A 17,049-nucleotide genomic window follows, 5' to 3' on the forward strand; every position below is an offset into this window, starting at 1 on the left:
CCTGATTTTAATGAAGACAAGTTGCTAGAGGCCCTGGTTTCGTACCAGTGCAGGGAAAGACGATTTGGACGTCGGCTTTGATCGCATATGATCATCCTATGTTCTATAGAAGGATCTAGGAGATCGTAAATATCATTGTTAATATTGGATATTTATTGTATAAGCTATTCACATATACTTGTATATATATATATATATATATAGTTTAGGAAACATCTTTAGTATAAATAGATATGTAACCCTAACCATGATCCCTAGCTATATAGGTTTTCAAACTCAGTCCAGCTCTACAAAATATAAACTCAGCCCTATTTTAACCCTAATTCTATGTTAACCCTAATAGTTTATGCATGAAGGATTGGATAAGGGCTGATTCAAGGTTAGCCCATTTTATTAGTTTTTTTAAAACAAAAACAAATAATATTAACATGTGATTTACATAAATATAGTAATTTCATTAAAAGATATATATAATACAATCAAACAATGTTTTCTGATTTTGAGAATTTTGATGAAAAACAAGATTTCATAGAAAATTCATTTTTTGTGACTGTGGCGATTTTGCAAATTCAACAAAAAAACAAAATTTTGTGTTTTGGCGAAAAATTTCGATTTTCTGATTTGGAGGGGGAGGGTGCACTCGATTTCTCAGTTTTGGTGGAGAAACTCGATTTCCCAGCTTTAGAAGAGAAATAGATTTTCTGGTTTTGACGAAAACCTCAATTTCTCGGTTTTGGCGGAAAACTCGATTTTCTGGTTTTGACTGGAAACCTCGATTTCTCAGTTTGGGCAAAAACTCGATTTCTCGATTTTAAAAGAAAATTTTGATTTTTCGGTTTTGACGGGAAAATTCAATTTCCCGATTTTGACGGGAACTTGATTTCTTGGTTTTGAAGGAAAAACTTATTTTTCCGATTATGGCGAAAAACCTCATTTTTGCGGTTTCGGCGAAAAAAAACTTTTTTTTTGTTTTTGACGGGAAAGTTCAATTTTCCGGTTTTGGTGAAAATTTTGATTTCTCCGTTTTGGCGGGATTAGCGGGAAAACTTGAAATCTCGGTTTTGAAGAAAAAACTCGATTTCTCAGTTTTGAGAGAAAACTCGATTTCCCGATTGTTGCGGGAAAACTTAATTTTCCGATTGTCGTGGAAAAAAAAACTTTTTGATTTTGGTGATTTCTCTGTTTTTGCAAAAAAAATTCGGTTTTGTCGGAAAACCCAATTTCTCAGTTATTGTAGAAAATTTTATTTTTACGGTTTTGGCGGAAAACTCAATTTCCAGTTTGAATTTAATCTAGTGCTTCTACTATTGAAGTTCACCATGAACTTTTGAATCTGAGCCATCGAGTTTCTTTTGAATTCAATCTATACGCTTCTAAAATCTTTTTCAAATATATAATTAAAAAAAAACGTTTTCACTATTTAAGGTTCTATGATATTTTAAAAAAATTCTTCCACTTACTTGCAGTACTTTAAAAAAGACCACAAAAATAAACTAAAATAAGCTCCTTCTCCACCGAAAATTACACTTTCTGGTGACTTCATATTTTACCTTCTACTGCAAGTCTGCAACTCAGCTATGTTGTCAGTCTATGGTGCATCTTCAACAAGCAACACTCCTCTCCCAGAAGCGTTTGCGCTACACATAGTCAACAAGAACACAACTACCAAGGAAGGCTATCATCATCACTATCCATTCCACCTCCTCACAACCAATACCACCGTCTTCTACTGCTGATAAGTACTATAATGGCATGATTACTGAGTCAATCTCAAGCCGTCTGCTACAACTCCATTACCCAATTGAGGGAGTGTATAGAAGGATCTAGGAGATCGTAAATATTATTGTTAATATTGGATATTTATTGTATAAGCTATTCGCATATATTTGTATCTATATAGTTGGAAACATCTCTAGTATAAATAGACATGTAACCCTACCTAACCATGATCCCTATGAGAGTCAATATACAATTCTTCCAATCTTCTACTCTCATCATTTTCAATATGTTCTTTTTCTCTCTGATTATTCTGTTATGTTCATTTGATTTTTCTTTGTGTGTTCTGTTATGTTCGTTTACTTTTCTTATTAAATTGCGCTGCAGAAATAACTTTACGTTATAGTAAGATATGATATTTGAAATGAAATACCATAATACCATATTTGGTTGCGTTTATTTAATTTTTCTGCTTTGATCACGTACGTATGCATCAGTTGTTATTGAAAATGATATCTTGTGACACAAGAAACCAGTCACGCTTATTTTCGAACCCTGGTGACACTATAACTGTCTAGTTTGCGTTAACTCAAAGAATATATATACCCACTTCTCATCTTCAAAAATAACACCTTTCACCATTTTTATTTAATTTTAAAGAATAGAGGTAGGCTGTTCATTTCGTCAGACGAAGCTCTGTTCATGGATGTTGAGGAGAAGAAATTAAACCTAATTATATTATTTATTTTTCTAATTAACTACTAGCTCAAAACGAAATACAAAAAAAAATCAATAAATATCTATGATTATCTTTGGCCAAAAAGTAAAAAGACTTAAAGTTATTGATATATATGAAAACTAAATCTAAAAGGATTTCCAATTTTATCTTATTATAGATTTGGAAGTAATTGTCGGTCTTCAGGTGCCTATATAAAGAGAAGGCGTTACTAATGGAGCATATCACGAAGAAAAACGCTTGAAAACAATATATATTGTTATAAAGACATCTCACCATGAGTGGAGGAGTGGTATTTTTTAATATGCTTCTTCCGAAATATAACCCGGATGAATCAAATCATAGGAGGACCCAAGTCAACGAATACGGAATTCCGTGGGGGGATAAGGATTTAGTCGAGTGGATTATTAAGACACACCCAGAAACAGCACTGAGTTTACAATCTCAGAAGCCAGTACTCAGGGCATTTCATATGATGCGCGATATCTCCCATATCATCCGGAAACTTGGCCATGAGCGGACGCTGTCTGATGCTGAATTAAGGAGAACTTCGGAGAAATTGGCTTATCTGACGGAAGACGGTATAAAGGTGGAGTGGTTGTGGTCAGAGCTCGAGGTGAAGAAACGCGAAGCTTGCTTGGAGAGGAAGAAACGCGATGCTTGTAAAGCTCGGATTGTGGAACTCGAACAAGAGGTCAAGAAACTTGAGGGTGCCATGTCTGGTCTCAAAGCTGAGTTGAATAACGAGAAGGCCAAGTTGAATCCTCGTTCGTTTAGGAATTTCTTCTGCCTAAAGACATAAAAGACTGCTGCTTAAAAGATGATTTGTACGTAGATTTCTTTTCTAGTATGTATATACGAATGATATAAGAGCTTTGATAGCTTGCCACACACGGTTCTTGTTAGAGCCTTTTGTTTGTTGTTTCTTCTACCATATGTATAAGACTTAAATATCCAGACTGCTTCTTTAAATTTACCGGAGTTTAACAGGCTAATGAATTGCTTAGTTAGTGAACACAAGTTCTTACTAGTATTTTTGTTTAAATATGCAGATTGTTCATTAGAAAAAAAAGAGAAGTGGTTTTTGATTGATTTTAGGTTAGAGTTAGAAACCTAATATATTCTGTTAGTCCTCATCAGTCATCACAATAGTTCAAAAAAGAACAAAAGCTTGCTCATTAACTTTCTTGACTAATACCCAAATCGATTTTCTTCCTCACCAACTCTAAAACCGAAAACTCCAAAGCCTTATAAAATCGACTGTAAACCATTCCGTTTTGATTAGTTTTCATATGTGTAACTAGGACGTAATTAATACTATATGATACTTTCTATTATTCTTTTGTCAATACTATGTGATACTTGTGGTGTGTAAATCAGTTGTTTACTCTTATTTTTGCTAATTTTTTAAACTGGAAAAATCCAAATTGGAAAGATATGATGAAAAGGAAATCAAACCTGGGAAAGTCGACTATAAAATATCACGGTTCAGTTTTAAATTGGTCCATATAAACCGGTCAATCGCTCTTAGTACGTGGCTGGTTCAAGCTCCAGCTGCGGCGGGGAGGACCTGACGAGGGAGAGGTTGTTTATGGGAAGCAAGCAGAACAGAGTTATTGCCGCCACGGGGATGGTGTCTTCCGTGATCGCCAAGGGTTACTTAAAGAAGAAAGAGTTTCCTTTTGTGGAAAGTTCTAAAGAGCTCTGTGTGAAGAAAGCTGGGGGATAGAGAGAAAGCTTAACTGTTTTTAAATTCAATGCTTGATGATGATTGCGAGCTTAGAAGCAATATATCAAACCAAGAATTGAATACTGCAATTACGGTAAAATGATTGTTGATAATCAGGTGACAAAGCTGCTAGAAAGAGAAGGCGTTGAGTATTGTGAAAAGAACAGAGGGACATTACTGATCAAGCTTGAGGGATCTAGTAGAGAGTTCAGTTTCTTAGACACAGAGAGTGACTCTGGTTAAGTTAAAAACTAAAGTTAAGCTCAGGTTTTATCTCTAGATCTTAAAATGATCTTCCTGTCTAGATATCTCATCCTAGCTGTGTGTAAAGCAAATTTTTAAGCGCTTTCTCAAGTATCTGTTTTCTGTTTTCACTAATCACACTATCTAAGACTAAGAGTTATGAAACACTTTGGCTGACACAAGACAATACATATATTTTCATTAACTTCTTACTTTGTAGAAACACTGACTATAAAGGATATGACGATAATAGCTAAGAACACAACTCCTGTGTTCATTTGTGCATCTGGCAGGGACATACATATCTCATTGTAATTTAGATTTTGAGTTATAAGCAGAGAGAAGAAATAAAAAGCAGAATGGTTGAATCTTTATTAAGTGGCTAAACATAGTCGTTTGAAAAACAAAAGTCTTCAAATCACTAAGCTCACAGCAATGGATGATCAGATGGAGAAAACTTCATGAGAAGTTGAGAGTTACAGAGGAAGCTCACCACTGTCAACAATCACAACTTTACTCTTAGGAGTTCCACTCTGAGTACCCTCAGCTTCGATTTTGTACACCACGTCCATTCCTGTAACTACCTTCCCGAACACTACGTGCCTCCCGTCCAACCTGTTACACAAGTCCCCGAGCTTTCTCATTATCAAAATGAACAAAAAACATATCTTGAAATCCCGCTGGATTATGTGTACTCACCAGCTTGTTGTAACTGTTGTGATGAAAAACTGTGATCCGTTGGTGTCTTCACCGGCGTTTGCCATTGATAGATACCCTGTGGGAACAAGATAGATCAGGTTATTTAAAAACCTACCTCACTTAGTGATACCTTTGAGTTACTTTGACGTTGTGAATAGAGAGAATAGCGAAGAAGCAGGCACCAACCTGGACCAGTATGCTTGAGTTTGAAGTTCTCATCAGCAAACTTCTCACCATAAATAGATTCACCTCCCATACCATTACCATCAGTGAAGTCGCCTCCCTGGAGCATAAAGCTTGGTATGATCCTATGGAAGGAACTCCCCTTGTAATGTAGAGCCTTCCCTTTCTTTCCCATTCCTTTCTCCCCTGTGATAATACCCCCAGTTTATGCTAAGCTTTCATTCCAAGGTATAGATTACTCGAATTTACATTAGGATAAGAACAATATCTTGTTCTCTTACCTGTGCACAAAGCTCGGAAATTCTCTGCAGAAACCAAAAAAAAAAAAACAGAAAGTTAAATACTTTTATGAATGTTTCTCACTCAGAGCTAAGAAGCTCGCAAACAAGAGTCAATGGTACAAGAAGGTTTTAAAGGGGTACCTGCAGTTTTAGGGACTGTCTTGCCAAATAGACCCATGACAATACGACCTGTACCAAAAAAAACCCATAAAAGATGAAGTCTTTTTAACATAAAAGCAGCACAAGTAGTAAGTGCACCACTACACCAAGATGCATCATCAAAAATAAGGTGATTACCGGCTTCTTTGCCATTAATTTCGACATCGAAATAAACCTTGTGTGTGATCTTTTCCTTCTTTTTGGCCTGAAACATCCACAAATCAATCAGCCTCATTTTTTACATAATATACATTTGTGACACTTTCATGCAGTAACTAAGAAGCTCTCTGCAAATATTACAAATCCAATGATGTTTGAATCCAATCCCATCTTGATGTGACACAAAATATGTTATTCCACTTCCTGAATCTCTTGCGTCGCTAGTTTAAACCAATTATAGATTTTTACCATTAAGACATAAACAGAGATCCCTCTCTGTATACAACATATTTGCTTCAATCGATCGGATAAGGAGGCTCATAAATGTACCTGAATAGAGATTAGGGTTCCCAGAAGAAGAAGACTCCATAGAAGCAGTTTCACTGACCTCGCCATCTCTGATCTCTCTCTCTCGCACCCTCAAACTGTTTCTCTCTATTTTTCTGTCAGCCTTTTTTGCATTTTTATTTCCACTTGTGCCATAACAAAGAACACGTCGATCTCCAATCATATTCCGCCATGTGTAAGATTTGAGCCATAGATCTTTTTGGAATACTGGGCTATTTTTTTTTTTAACAGCCCATTTATCTACTACCTACCTGGCTTGTTCAATGTAATGGCGGCACATTCCAATACTTTGGGCCTTTCGATAATTAGTGGACTGGGTAAGTTGAGCACATCTAAATAAAATTCTACTACTATTTTTTTGACTACTTTGATTACCAACATACTCATGTTCGAACCTGATTCTGTTCCCATATTTAGCTTTGTTAACGCAACTTAGTCAAACTAAATCTAGTGTGGACATAATAAAATACTCATTTCCATTTTTTTCTCTTCTTTAAAAAAAAAAAGAAGAAAAGTTTTCTTAGAAAACTACTGACCATGTAATAAATTTTGACATGCTCAGTGGTCATAAACATAATTACATGAAACAAAGGTTTGTCCATGTGTTTAGCACCAAAGCTGTATGGAATGTGTACATGGCCGATCCTCACAGATTTAATGGACCACAAAAATTTAGAAATGATTTTTAATAAAAAATTGCAATATTTTGAATGCCATGAGACATGTATATTAGTTCTTTAGTTTGAGAATCATGAGAAAGGCTACATCAGATTTTGCCTGAGATCAATCAAATGTGTATACGAAATTTGCATCAAAACGAGTAAGGACTTTTCAGGAGAACACGATTCCAAGGACTAACAAGCCAACTAGGATGGAGAAGAAGAAAAAGGCAACAGATTCTTCGACATACAATAATGGAGAACAACACACAAACAAATGCAAGAACCGAAGGAAATAGATCCCATATTGGTTAGACCTGGTACTAACTGTTTTTATACAAAATATGGTACAAATTGATGTTTAATAATGTTAGTACACTCCTAGATAATATTTGGAATAAATTATAGACCCATAATGTTGTTAAGCACTTAATTTTTTCTAAGCATGTAATATATTTTATCAAAACCTTTTTGATTATTCAAAAAATAAAGAAAAAAACTAATGAGGTGGTCGTTGCAGCTAGAATGAGGTATCCTGAAACAGCATGTAGAAACACGCTTTCGAAACTTTCCAATCGTTGTGTGTGAACTAGTGTCACATCTTCAACAGTGTTGATAATAAATCGAAAAGTATGAAACAAATATAAATGTTTTCTATGACAGTAAATACAGTACTGGTAAAAACTGTATCAAATTTCTCAAAATCTATTTTAATAACTACAAATATTCACTAATTAAAATGACAAATGTAACAAGTTTTCCCAGAAAAATCTGACTTTTTGGGAGAAATTCGTTCTCATCCTGTTACGTTCTTTAAATTACTTTTAAATAATTTATATTTAAAAGACTTATGGAAATACAGTACTTTCTAATGTGCATGCCTTTAGGGGTCTATTGATTTTCACAAAACATAAGAAATTTTTGAGCAAGAAAAACAGATACTCTTATTTCAACAAGTTCTACGACAACATTTAAATAAAATTATCTTTTATATTGGTTACTACTATTTAACAAAGAGTATAATAAAATGTGAAGTAGAAAATATACCCTGGACTTTTCTTTATCTTTCACGGGGTCTGGTTGATTTTGACAAATATAAGTAGTACAGCAGTTTAATAAAAGTTTTGAGCAAGATAAACATATACTCTTATTGATGACACAACAGTGTTTAGCAAAAAAAAAAGTAGTACAGCAGTTTAATAAAAATTATCTTTATATTGGTTACTAGTATTTCAACAAAGAATATAATATTTTTCTTTTTTTTTTCTTCATAAAATGTGAAGTAGAAAAACATACCCTGGACTTTTTTTTTTTTTTTTTGAAACACATCTATTAAAACCTTCAAACAAGAGTTAGGTGATACAATTTAAAGCTCTCACATCTACCAAACTCTGTTTTGCTAATCCATCAGCCTCCTTGTTTTTCTCTCTAGAGATCCAACGAAAGGAGATGGATTCAAAAAACTCAGTCAGCGATAGAATGTCGGCAATGATGCCATAAAGCTCCGAAGCAATAGAGCCAGTGGTTACTGCTTGGATGAGTTGTGAAGAGTCTGTTTCGAAACAGGCGTTCGTGTAGCCTAGCTGTCTGCAAGTCCACACGGCTTCATGGAGGGCTAGTCCTTCTGCTATCAAGGGAGACACAACAAAAGGTGTTGTTGTCGAGAAGAGTCGGGTTCTGTTGTTGTCGGTGATTGTCCAGCCGAGTCCCGCTGTTAGACAATCTGCTTTCCATGCTGCATCTGATCGAACTAGTGTGCAGCGCTCCGGTAGCGGTGGGTAGTTTCTGGTCACTCGTGGGCTCTTCTGCTGCTTCATCTGGCAAGCTTCCCATTCTCTAGCTGCTGCAACCGCTCGAGTTACAATGTCTTCTGTTGATAGCCATCTATCGTTGAAGATGGTGTTGTTCCTAGCGAGCCAAATCTGCCATATTATCCAAGGAGCGAGGCTAGTTTGCGTTACTCCGCTAGGAGGAAGGTTAATCCGAGCGCATAGATTTGTCCAAATAGTCTCTAGATCTATAGGTCCGCCAGCTTCGAAGTGAGGCATAAGTGGAGCTGCAATCCATACACTCTGCGCAAACCTACACTCAAAGAATAAGTGATTTATAGACCCTGGACTTTTCTTTATCTTTCACTATTTACCCTATATTATTTCTTCAATGTCTCCACTTTTAATGCTCACCAATAACACCTTAGCTGTTTTAATGATTTGCTGCAAATGATAAATAAAGTTTTCATCTTTCTATATGTGAGGACGACTAAGAAGTGCGATCATAACACCAGTTTCTCAGCCATTGGCTCAACTACTGTACCACGTTTTTTTTTTACTTTTGATCAACGGCTCTGTTTGGCTTTAAATACTAACTTCAATTCAGCAGCCGACAGAACATCTCTCTCGTCCAGATTTTAATATAGTTTAATAGATTATTTTTACTATTCATAATTCTTTTATAGTATAAAAGAGGTTCCTTGGTAATACATGAGAACGAAATCTTATAGTGCTTGAGTAACACATGTGTTTCACAAGCACATAAAAACTCAGTTTCCTTTCTTTCCTTCTAGGAAACAGCGCATCTCTCTGTTTCTTTTGTATCCAGTTAACTCTCGCAAGAAAATCAAGAAACACAAAAAAATGAAGGTAACATTCAAAGTGTGTTTTTGTTGTGTGAGAAGCTTCAAAGTGAAATCAAGCGATCCACCTCAAGAAATCAAAACATTTTTCGACGATTACTCCCAAAACGGCAGGATGTCTGTAGATGAGATGCTCAGGTTCGTGATCCAAGTGCAAGGGGAAACACACGCTGATTTAAACTACGTGAAGGATATTTTCAACATGCTCAAACATCACGGCGTTTTCCACCCTCGCGGGCTTCATCTTGAAGAATTCTACCGTTATCTCCTCAGCGATTTCAACTCTCCATTGCCTCTTTCAGGCGAGGTAAGTTTTTTTAACATTGACTATTACAAATTATAAGACCATCGTGGTAAACTTTAGGATAATATATATTTACGTTGAGAGATAATTTATTTTCTTAGTTGAATATATTTATATGGGGTTTCGGTTTTTAGGTTTGGCAAGATATGAGTCAGCCTTTATCACACTACTTCTTGTACACGGGACATAACTCTTACTTGACTGGGAATCAACTCAACAGTAGAAGCAGCACCGAGCCGATTGTGAAGGCTCTGAGAAGAGGAGTTCGTGTCATCGAGCTTGATTTATGGCCTAACTCTTCCGGAACCGAAGCTGAAGTTCGTCATGGCGGGTATGATACTAACCATTAATTAAAACCCTTAGAGTAGTCTATAACAGTTTCTTGATTTGTCTTTCTGTTTGATCTCAGGACGTTAACAAGTAGTGAAGATCTACAGAAATGTCTTAACGCGGTAAAGGAAAACGCATTTGAGGTGTCTGACTATCCTGTTGTACTTACCTTAGAAGACCATTTGCCGCCAGATCTTCAGAAGAAAGTCGCTAAGGTAAGGTTCTGATAAATCATGTGAATCTTGTTTACCTCACTGAGCTTGAAATTGATGGTGAAACATTAGACGTTCAGTTTTCAAGAACCCTAACAGTTTACTTGTCTTTCAAGTCATCTCACCTGCTATAACTAAATTGTTTGTTTGTAGATGGTGAGTAAGACTTTTGGAGGAGCATTGTTTCGATGCAGGGACGAATATAAAGAGCGTTTTCCTTCACCAGAAGCGCTTAAGAACAAGATTTTGATCTCAACAAAGCCACCAAAAGAGTATCTTCAGACACAGATCTCTCAAGGTGCAACAACAGCTGAATCTTTAAAAGCAGAAGAGCTTATTCAAGATGAAGATGAGAAGACTGTGGCGGTCGAATACAGAGACTTGATCTCGATTCACGCTGGGAACCGCAAAGGAGGACTAAAGAACTGCTTAAATGGGGATCCTAACCGAGTCATACGGTTAAGCATGAGTGAGCAGTGGCTAGAAACTTTGGCTAAAAGCCGTGGACCTGATATAGTAAAGTTCACTCAGAGGAATATTCTGAGGATATTTCCCAAGACTACACGTTTTGACTCATCAAACTATGATCCTCTCGTTGGATGGATTCATGGTGCTCAAATGGTTGCCTTCAATATGCAAGTAATATAATTTAGATTTTCAATAGAAAGGAAAGATTAGTATATACCAATTATACTTGTTTTTTTTTTTAACAAACGCAGAGTCATGGGAAGTTCTTGTGGATGATGCAAGGAATGTTTAAAGCCAATGGTGGATGTGGTTATGTGAAAAAGCCTGATGTTTTGCTCTCTAATGGTCTTCGGGGTGAAAATTTTGATCCTTACAGTCGACATCTCCAGATCAAGACAACTCTCAAGGTTTTGTCTTTGTCTGTCTCCTTTTCATGCGTTTCTTGGGCCACAAGAAAGCATCTTAGCTCTGTGTATGTATATGATTAGGTGAAGATTTACAATGGAGAAGGATGGAATATGGATTTTTCTCAAGATCATTTTGATCGATACTCTCCGCCCGATTTCTACGCAAAGGCAAGTGTTCACTCACTCATATGAAACAGCTGATAAAATAGCTAATATTTTCAGTTTTCAAGAACCCTAAAAGGTTACTTGTTGTTCAAGTCACCTTAACAGCTATTATTTTATTTTATTTTGTATTTCAGGTCGGAATCGCAGGAATACCTTTAGACACAATAAGTTACAGAACAGAAACAGATACAGACGAATGGTTTCCGGTTTGGGATGAAGAATTCGAGTTCCCATTGCGTGTTCCGGAGTTAGCTCTTCTCTGTATCACAGTCAAAGACCACGACAAGAATACTCCTAACGATTTCGCCGGCAAGACATGTCTTCCCTTGTCGGAGATCAGGCCTGGAATTCGTGCCGTCAGGCTACATGATCATGTCGGAGACGTCTTCAAGCACGCGAGACTGCTCGTGCGGTTTGTCTTGGAGCCTCGTTAGTCGTTTCGTTGATGATGTTTGTTATTCATCACTAAGCCACAGCCAACAGGCTAGCAAGAGATGCTACAATAATTGATTAAGATAAACAAGGATTATTAAATTTGTATTTTTTGTTTTATTAGTTTGTTCAGATTTCCACCAGCTGATAATGGTATTTTGTTTAAGGAGATGATTGTGAGGGGTTAAACTTACACCTAGATTTTAGATCAGGTTTTATGTTTAGAAAAGGATAGGGAAACATTATCGCGGGCTGAATCCCGTAAGAACTTGATGAATGAACTTCGATTTGTATTGATATAATAGAAATGGAATGGTTACAAAAGATGATCTTTGATGAATATCAAGACTATAAGAGAATTACAAATAAGAACGTTTCAATGAATGTTGAGTAAGATATCAGTAGGATCGGATCCTCTTCTTAGTCTTCAACCTTCTCTTTTTATAGCTTTGGACTTCTTTAGGTTGTTTGCAACTGATCTCTGAGATCCTCTCCGCTTGAGGTGGAATCTGCAACAGCTTCCCTTTGACCGGGTCCTGCGCTTCTTCTTGTTGTGACGTGAGCTTCCTCTTCGTCGTGACCTCCTTAGTTAGGATCCTTAGTTTTGAGCCTTCGGCTTCTACTTAGCTCTTTTAGATTTAGAACTCGTGATGGGCTTATCACGGCCCATCGTCTTCTTTTATTATTGAATGATCAGCTACCGGGCCATATTCGGGCCCAACAGTTGCCCCCAGCTTTCGAGATAAGATTTCTTACTCGGGAGCTTAACCTAGCCGCTGAACCTCAATCTTTTCTGTTGAGATAATGATTACTAGCTTCGTTCAACGAAGATATTATTTATTTGAATTAACGGTTGAGATCTCTTCTGATGAAATCAACGACTCAGATGAGAGGAGTTTTGAAATATTTACTCCGATTTTCGAGACTTGACAAGATATAAAGCAGCTAGCATTAACTGCCGCTGTCCATATTCTCCACGCCTCCACTCGGTTTCCAAGGTAACTTCTCTTCCACTCCTTTATTTTACTACGTTTTTCTCATTTTTTTTACTTTACTTCATCCTTCGATTCACCATTAATCTCCTGCGAATTTCTTAGAATCCTTAGTTCCTAAGAGATTTGGTTAGCCTATTCCTTCTTTTCCCCTTTCAATCTCTTCGATTCTCCTTACCTTTCTTTTTAATGGACCCTCCGAAAGAAGGTTCCGGCGAGACCGGAATCTCTGCCTCCGGGAAGCGTTTAATGAAGGTTAAGCAAAAAATCGGTGAAAAAATGAAAAGAGACAAGAAGGAAGTCAAGGACTCAATTGCGGGGAGGGTCTCCAAGCGGGTGAAGAAGAAGGAAGTTTTTGGCGGGAGTACCTCTCTGGGCCCTCACTCGCCTTCCTCACTAAAGATTCAAGAAGTCGTTAACCTCATGGTTCAAGCCCATGGCCAAAAGAAGTTGGCCAAGGTTTGTTCCTCCGACGAAACTCCTGAAACCGCCCCGGAAGGTTGGTTCTGCATTCACGAGAAGTATATCTCGAAATGCCACCTTCGGTTCCCACTTCCAGATCTCCTGTTAGATCTTCTTGATCATTACCAACTAGCCCTTTCTCAGCTTTGTCCCTCAGCCATCCGGGTGATAAATGGTTTCATCACCAGGGCTAAGGAGGAGGGGATCGTTGTTGGACTGACCGAGCTAATGAGCCTTTACACGATCAAGGAGAGCTCTAGCAAAGATGGTGGTAGCGGTACCTACTATCTTCCTTGTCGTCCTAGGCTTGGTCTTTTCAAGTCTTCCGGTAGTGATGACGATTGGAGGAAGAAATATTTCTATGTCAAGATCGACCCCACGACGGTTCCCGTGGGTCGTACTCTCTCTGTTGTTTGGTCCGATATATCTGGTTAGGACTTTGTTAGGATCGTGCCTTCTTTGTTTCTAATTAGTATTATTCACTGAACCCTCGATTTCATGTGCAGATACTGAGGATCCTCCTAAGCTTACTGAGAAGCTGTCTAGGGCTCTTTTCCGGAAGCTAAATCAAAGCTCCAATACCTGGGCATCTTTTGCCTCTTCTCGTATTGAATCAGCTAGGTTCCCGGATCGGTACAACGCCAGGTTCCCTGACCCGATTCCTGCTGAAGATTTAGAAGGTAATTTTCGGATTTTGCTTATTATTTATTTTTTTTTTTTCTGGATTTTGCTTTCAGAGATAACTAACAAGCTTTCAACTGTTTAGTTTCTGAAGGTCCTTTCGTGGTAGATCTTTCGACTGGAGCTAGTACTTCCGAAACTGAAAAGACTCAAGCTCCTAAGATGAGGCCTTCTTTCCGTTCCAGGAACAAGCCTGCTGCAGCTGCCAGCGCTTCGCGAGGCAGCGATAAGACCCAAGGAGGTGCCTTCCTCAGCTCATTGAAGGAGGTCCTTGATGACGGGACCTCTGTCCCTGCTAAGGATGTTAACCCAGTTGAGCCCAGAGCTCAAGATGTTGTTCCCCGTCCTGAGGTTCCGACAGTTGAAGCTAACCCCCAAGCTGCTAGAGACCCTCTCGAGGTCGAACCTCCGAGAAACAAGAGGTCTCGGACCGATTTGGGAGATAGACCCGCCAGATCCTCCTCCTCGTCTTCGCGGGGAGGGACCGTGGGTTGGAACTTCTCCCATTCTAAGCCGGGATCGATATTGGATGATCATTGGGGTTTGGCAACCATCATGAGGCATATGAAGATGGTAGGATGCTCCATGCCTTCGATCAATGGTATGACCAACAAGGAAGAGTACGTTGAGATAGCTCACCACGTGGGTCAGGTACGTAGTCCTGTTACTCCCTGGTTCGCTATCAATCCAAAAGACTTTTTTTGTTTAAAACGTATATATATATTTCTTTTTTTTTGTTTTAGCTAGCTGGAGCCATCAACAGGGCTCAGCTGAGGTTTGAAGAGACCGTGCATGGTGCTCATAGCGCTGGAGACTTAGCTCAGGCTACTGAGTTGTTCAAGACTACCAAGACGGATCTCGACCTGGCTCGTGCTCGAGTTTCTGAGCTTGAAGCTGAGGTCGGGAGGCTCGGTTTGAAGGCTGATACTCAACAAGGGAAGATCGAAAGTCAGGCCATCGATATTCGGGTGAAGAGTAGGAAGATCAAAGAGTTAGATGCTGCTCGCAGGATAGCTGAGCACCAGGTCCAAGAGTTGATCGCCTCGTCTCAGGTTAGTCAACAGAACAAAGAGGCTGAAGTTAAACTAGCTGTCAGGAAAGGTAAGAAGGAGGTGGCTGAAGCCTACAACAAGATCCTGACCTCTGTGAAGGAGAAGTTTGTCAAGAAAAAGGAAGAGACTGACGCTCTGATCTATGCTCAGGAGCTTCAGGCAAACACCGAACTTCTGAAGGATTTATTGTCTAAAGAGATTGAGAATGCTGAGGAGGAGTATCATCGTTTGATGATTTTGATCCCGGATGCTGGTGCTGCATACGAGAAGGCTCAAGTTTCTGATTTCTCAGTTAGCAAGCTCCCCATTCCTCAATTCTCCGAGAGCTCAGGTACTTTCGAGATCAATATGTTTAATCCGACGTTTTCTGGAGAATATGGTTCTAACTTGGGTTCGGTCTCTCCTGATTTAGTTCCCGTTGAGACGACCCCGGGAGGTGACGACCAGGATGTTGAAGAAGAGGTTCCTGTTAAGGAGGGTGATCCTATCGAGGAGGATAAGGATGATGAAGCTGATCATGGATCCAAGGAAGGTTAAGAGCTGATGCTCTTTATGTTTTAAAACTTATGCCCAATGGGCTTCTTTATCTTTTGCTTTCAAGATTTATAGCCTGAGGAGGCTTTTAAACCTTTATCTGTTTGCACTTTGAATCTTTGTTAGCCTGGGGAGGCTTTTAAACCCTTGTTTAATTTCGAACTCGGTTTTCATTTCATTTTGAGTTTTTGGTTTTAGTCGTGAAATATGACAACTTGATTATAATCGAATCTTGTGATAAGTCTGAAAGACTTTGGTCGTTTTTAGTTCCTTAAGAGGAATTCTTGGAGTATCGAGACTAGCTTAGGATTTTTATGGACCTAAGTTTAATCTGGACACCTTAGGTGGGGGTTCTTGGGAACCTGAACTTGTTTGTGGGATTTCAAGACCCGTTGAGACTTGCTTAGGATTTTAAGACCTTTGTGATTTGATGAGGATTTTAAGACCTCGAAGATTTATAAGGATTTTAAGACCTTGGAGAATTGACAAGGATTTTAAGACCTTGGAGATTTGGTAAGGATTTTAAGACCTTAGGTCCAGGTTCGTCGAGACCTGATATTGTCTGAAGGATTTTAAGACCTTAGGTTCAGGTTCGTCGAGACCTGACATTGCTTTGAAGGATTTTAAGACCTTTAGGATTGTTAAGGATTTTAAGACCTTAGGTTCAGGTTTGCAGGGACCTGTTTTGTTAAAGAATTGAGATATCGAAAATGATTTCTTTATTGATAGTTGGATACATGGTATCATAGTAATCATACACTTGCTGTATTATAATGATCATACGTTTGCTGCGTGGGCTATGTGACTTTAGTCAGACATATGCCCCCTTTGATTGTAGTGAACGAAGTGTTGAAATGAGGTTGGGGCTGCACTCATGACGGAGTTGCCTACGTACCCAGTCAAGGGATCAAGCCTAACGTAGTTCAGGAGTTTTAGGTACCTAATGATAATATCTCTTAAGATTCGTGGCATTCCACGATCTGATTTCAGGTACCCCAGTTCGCACCTTTCGGAGTTTGTAGACGCCAGGTCGTACCACGTGGATGATCTGGTAGGGACCTTCCCAGTTGGTTCCTAACTTCCCAGCATTTGGTTCTTTGGTTCCTTCGAAAACTTTCCTAAGTACTAGGTCTCCAACAGCGAACTGTCGGAGCCTGACTTTGGAATTGTACTGTCGTGCCATTGCTTGCTGATAGTTCTGAATGCGAATCAAAGCTCGGTCCCGCCTTTCCTCGATTAGATCGAGGCTGTCGGTTAGGAGTTGATCATTAGCTGCGGGATTGGATGTACAGAGTTCCCGGCGTAGGCTACCAGCAATGGTTTCGGCTGGAACGACGGCTTCCATCCCATATGCTAAGGAGAAAGGAGTTTCTTCTGTAGCTTTTCGTGGGGTGGTCCGACATGCCCAAAGTACTTCAAGTAACTTCTCTGACCAGAATTCCTTCTGGGTTCCGAGGCGTTTCTTG

The 17,049-nt window shown here is 38.7% G+C and overlaps 3 protein-coding genes across 4 annotated transcripts; 2 read left to right on the forward strand and 1 right to left on the reverse strand.

Annotated features, from left to right (window-relative positions):
• Positions 1-4,772: 4,772 nt before the first annotated feature.
• Positions 4,773-6,381, reverse strand: LOC108844373 (peptidyl-prolyl cis-trans isomerase CYP20-1). 2 transcript variants are annotated; one of them, XM_056999404.1, is made up of 8 exons: positions 6,236-6,364; positions 6,047-6,126; positions 5,885-5,951; positions 5,729-5,776; positions 5,588-5,611; positions 5,310-5,492; positions 5,124-5,199; positions 4,773-5,039 (listed from the first exon to the last, which is right to left on the reverse strand). In XM_056999404.1, the coding sequence occupies exons 2-8, from the start codon at positions 6,074-6,076 to the stop codon at positions 4,901-4,903; spliced, it is 567 nt and encodes a 188-aa protein (XP_056855384.1). In that variant the 5' UTR covers positions 6,077-6,126; positions 6,236-6,364; the 3' UTR covers positions 4,773-4,900. The 2 variants fall into 2 exon arrangements, with proteins under 2 accessions (XP_056855384.1, XP_018473123.1); XM_018617621.2 differs by lacking the exon at positions 6,047-6,126 and having other exon boundaries at positions 6,236-6,381.
• Positions 6,382-9,404: 3,023 nt separating this feature from the next.
• On the forward strand, positions 9,405-12,129 carry LOC108847224 (phosphoinositide phospholipase C 1). The gene is made up of 7 exons (XM_018620410.2): positions 9,405-9,851; positions 9,983-10,179; positions 10,258-10,393; positions 10,544-11,029; positions 11,110-11,265; positions 11,347-11,433; positions 11,565-12,129. The coding sequence occupies exons 1-7, from the start codon at positions 9,546-9,548 to the stop codon at positions 11,862-11,864; spliced, it is 1,668 nt and encodes a 555-aa protein (XP_018475912.2). The 5' UTR covers positions 9,405-9,545; the 3' UTR covers positions 11,865-12,129.
• A 914-nt stretch (positions 12,130-13,043) lies between these two features.
• On the forward strand, positions 13,044-15,586 carry LOC130504782 (meiosis-specific protein ASY2-like). Its single transcript, XM_056999405.1, has 4 exons — positions 13,044-13,713; positions 13,823-13,996; positions 14,083-14,648; positions 14,741-15,586. Exons 1-4 carry the CDS (start codon positions 13,044-13,046, stop codon positions 15,584-15,586), a joined length of 2,256 nt encoding a protein of 751 aa, XP_056855385.1.
• Positions 15,587-17,049: the final 1,463 nt, after the last annotated feature.

This window comes from Raphanus sativus, unplaced genomic scaffold (assembly GCF_000801105.2).
Source record: "Raphanus sativus cultivar WK10039 unplaced genomic scaffold, ASM80110v3 Scaffold1798, whole genome shotgun sequence".
NCBI classification, from domain to species: domain Eukaryota; kingdom Viridiplantae; phylum Streptophyta; class Magnoliopsida; order Brassicales; family Brassicaceae; genus Raphanus; species Raphanus sativus.

Excerpts from the sequence above, each read along its gene's own strand:
- LOC108847224 (XM_018620410.2), top strand. The coding sequence starts at position 9,546 with ATGAAGGTAACATTCAAAGTGTGTTTTTGTTGTGTGAGAAGCTTCAAA. Across the intron at positions 9,852-9,982 it reads CATTGCCTCTTTCAGGCGAG|GTTTGGCAAGATATGAGTCA; the intron begins GTAAGTTTTTTT and ends TTCGGTTTTTAG. Across the intron at positions 11,030-11,109 it reads TGGTTGCCTTCAATATGCAA|AGTCATGGGAAGTTCTTGTG; the intron begins GTAATATAATTT and ends TAACAAACGCAG.
- LOC130504782 (XM_056999405.1), top strand. The coding sequence starts at position 13,044 with ATGGACCCTCCGAAAGAAGGTTCCGGCGAGACCGGAATCTCTGCCTCC. Across the intron at positions 13,714-13,822 it reads CACGACGGTTCCCGTGGGTC|ATACTGAGGATCCTCCTAAG; the intron begins GTACTCTCTCTG and ends TTTCATGTGCAG. Across the intron at positions 14,649-14,740 it reads TAGCTCACCACGTGGGTCAG|CTAGCTGGAGCCATCAACAG; the intron begins GTACGTAGTCCT and ends TTTTTGTTTTAG.
- LOC108844373 (XM_018617621.2), bottom strand. The coding sequence starts at position 6,301 with ATGGCGAGGTCAGTGAAACTGCTTCTATGGAGTCTTCTTCTTCTGGGA. Across the intron at positions 5,777-5,884 it reads AATTAATGGCAAAGAAGCCG|GTCGTATTGTCATGGGTCTA; the intron begins GTAATCACCTTA and ends TTTTTGGTACAG. Across the intron at positions 5,200-5,309 it reads ACTCAAGCATACTGGTCCAG|GGTATCTATCAATGGCAAAC; the intron begins GTTGGTGCCTGC and ends TTGTTCCCACAG.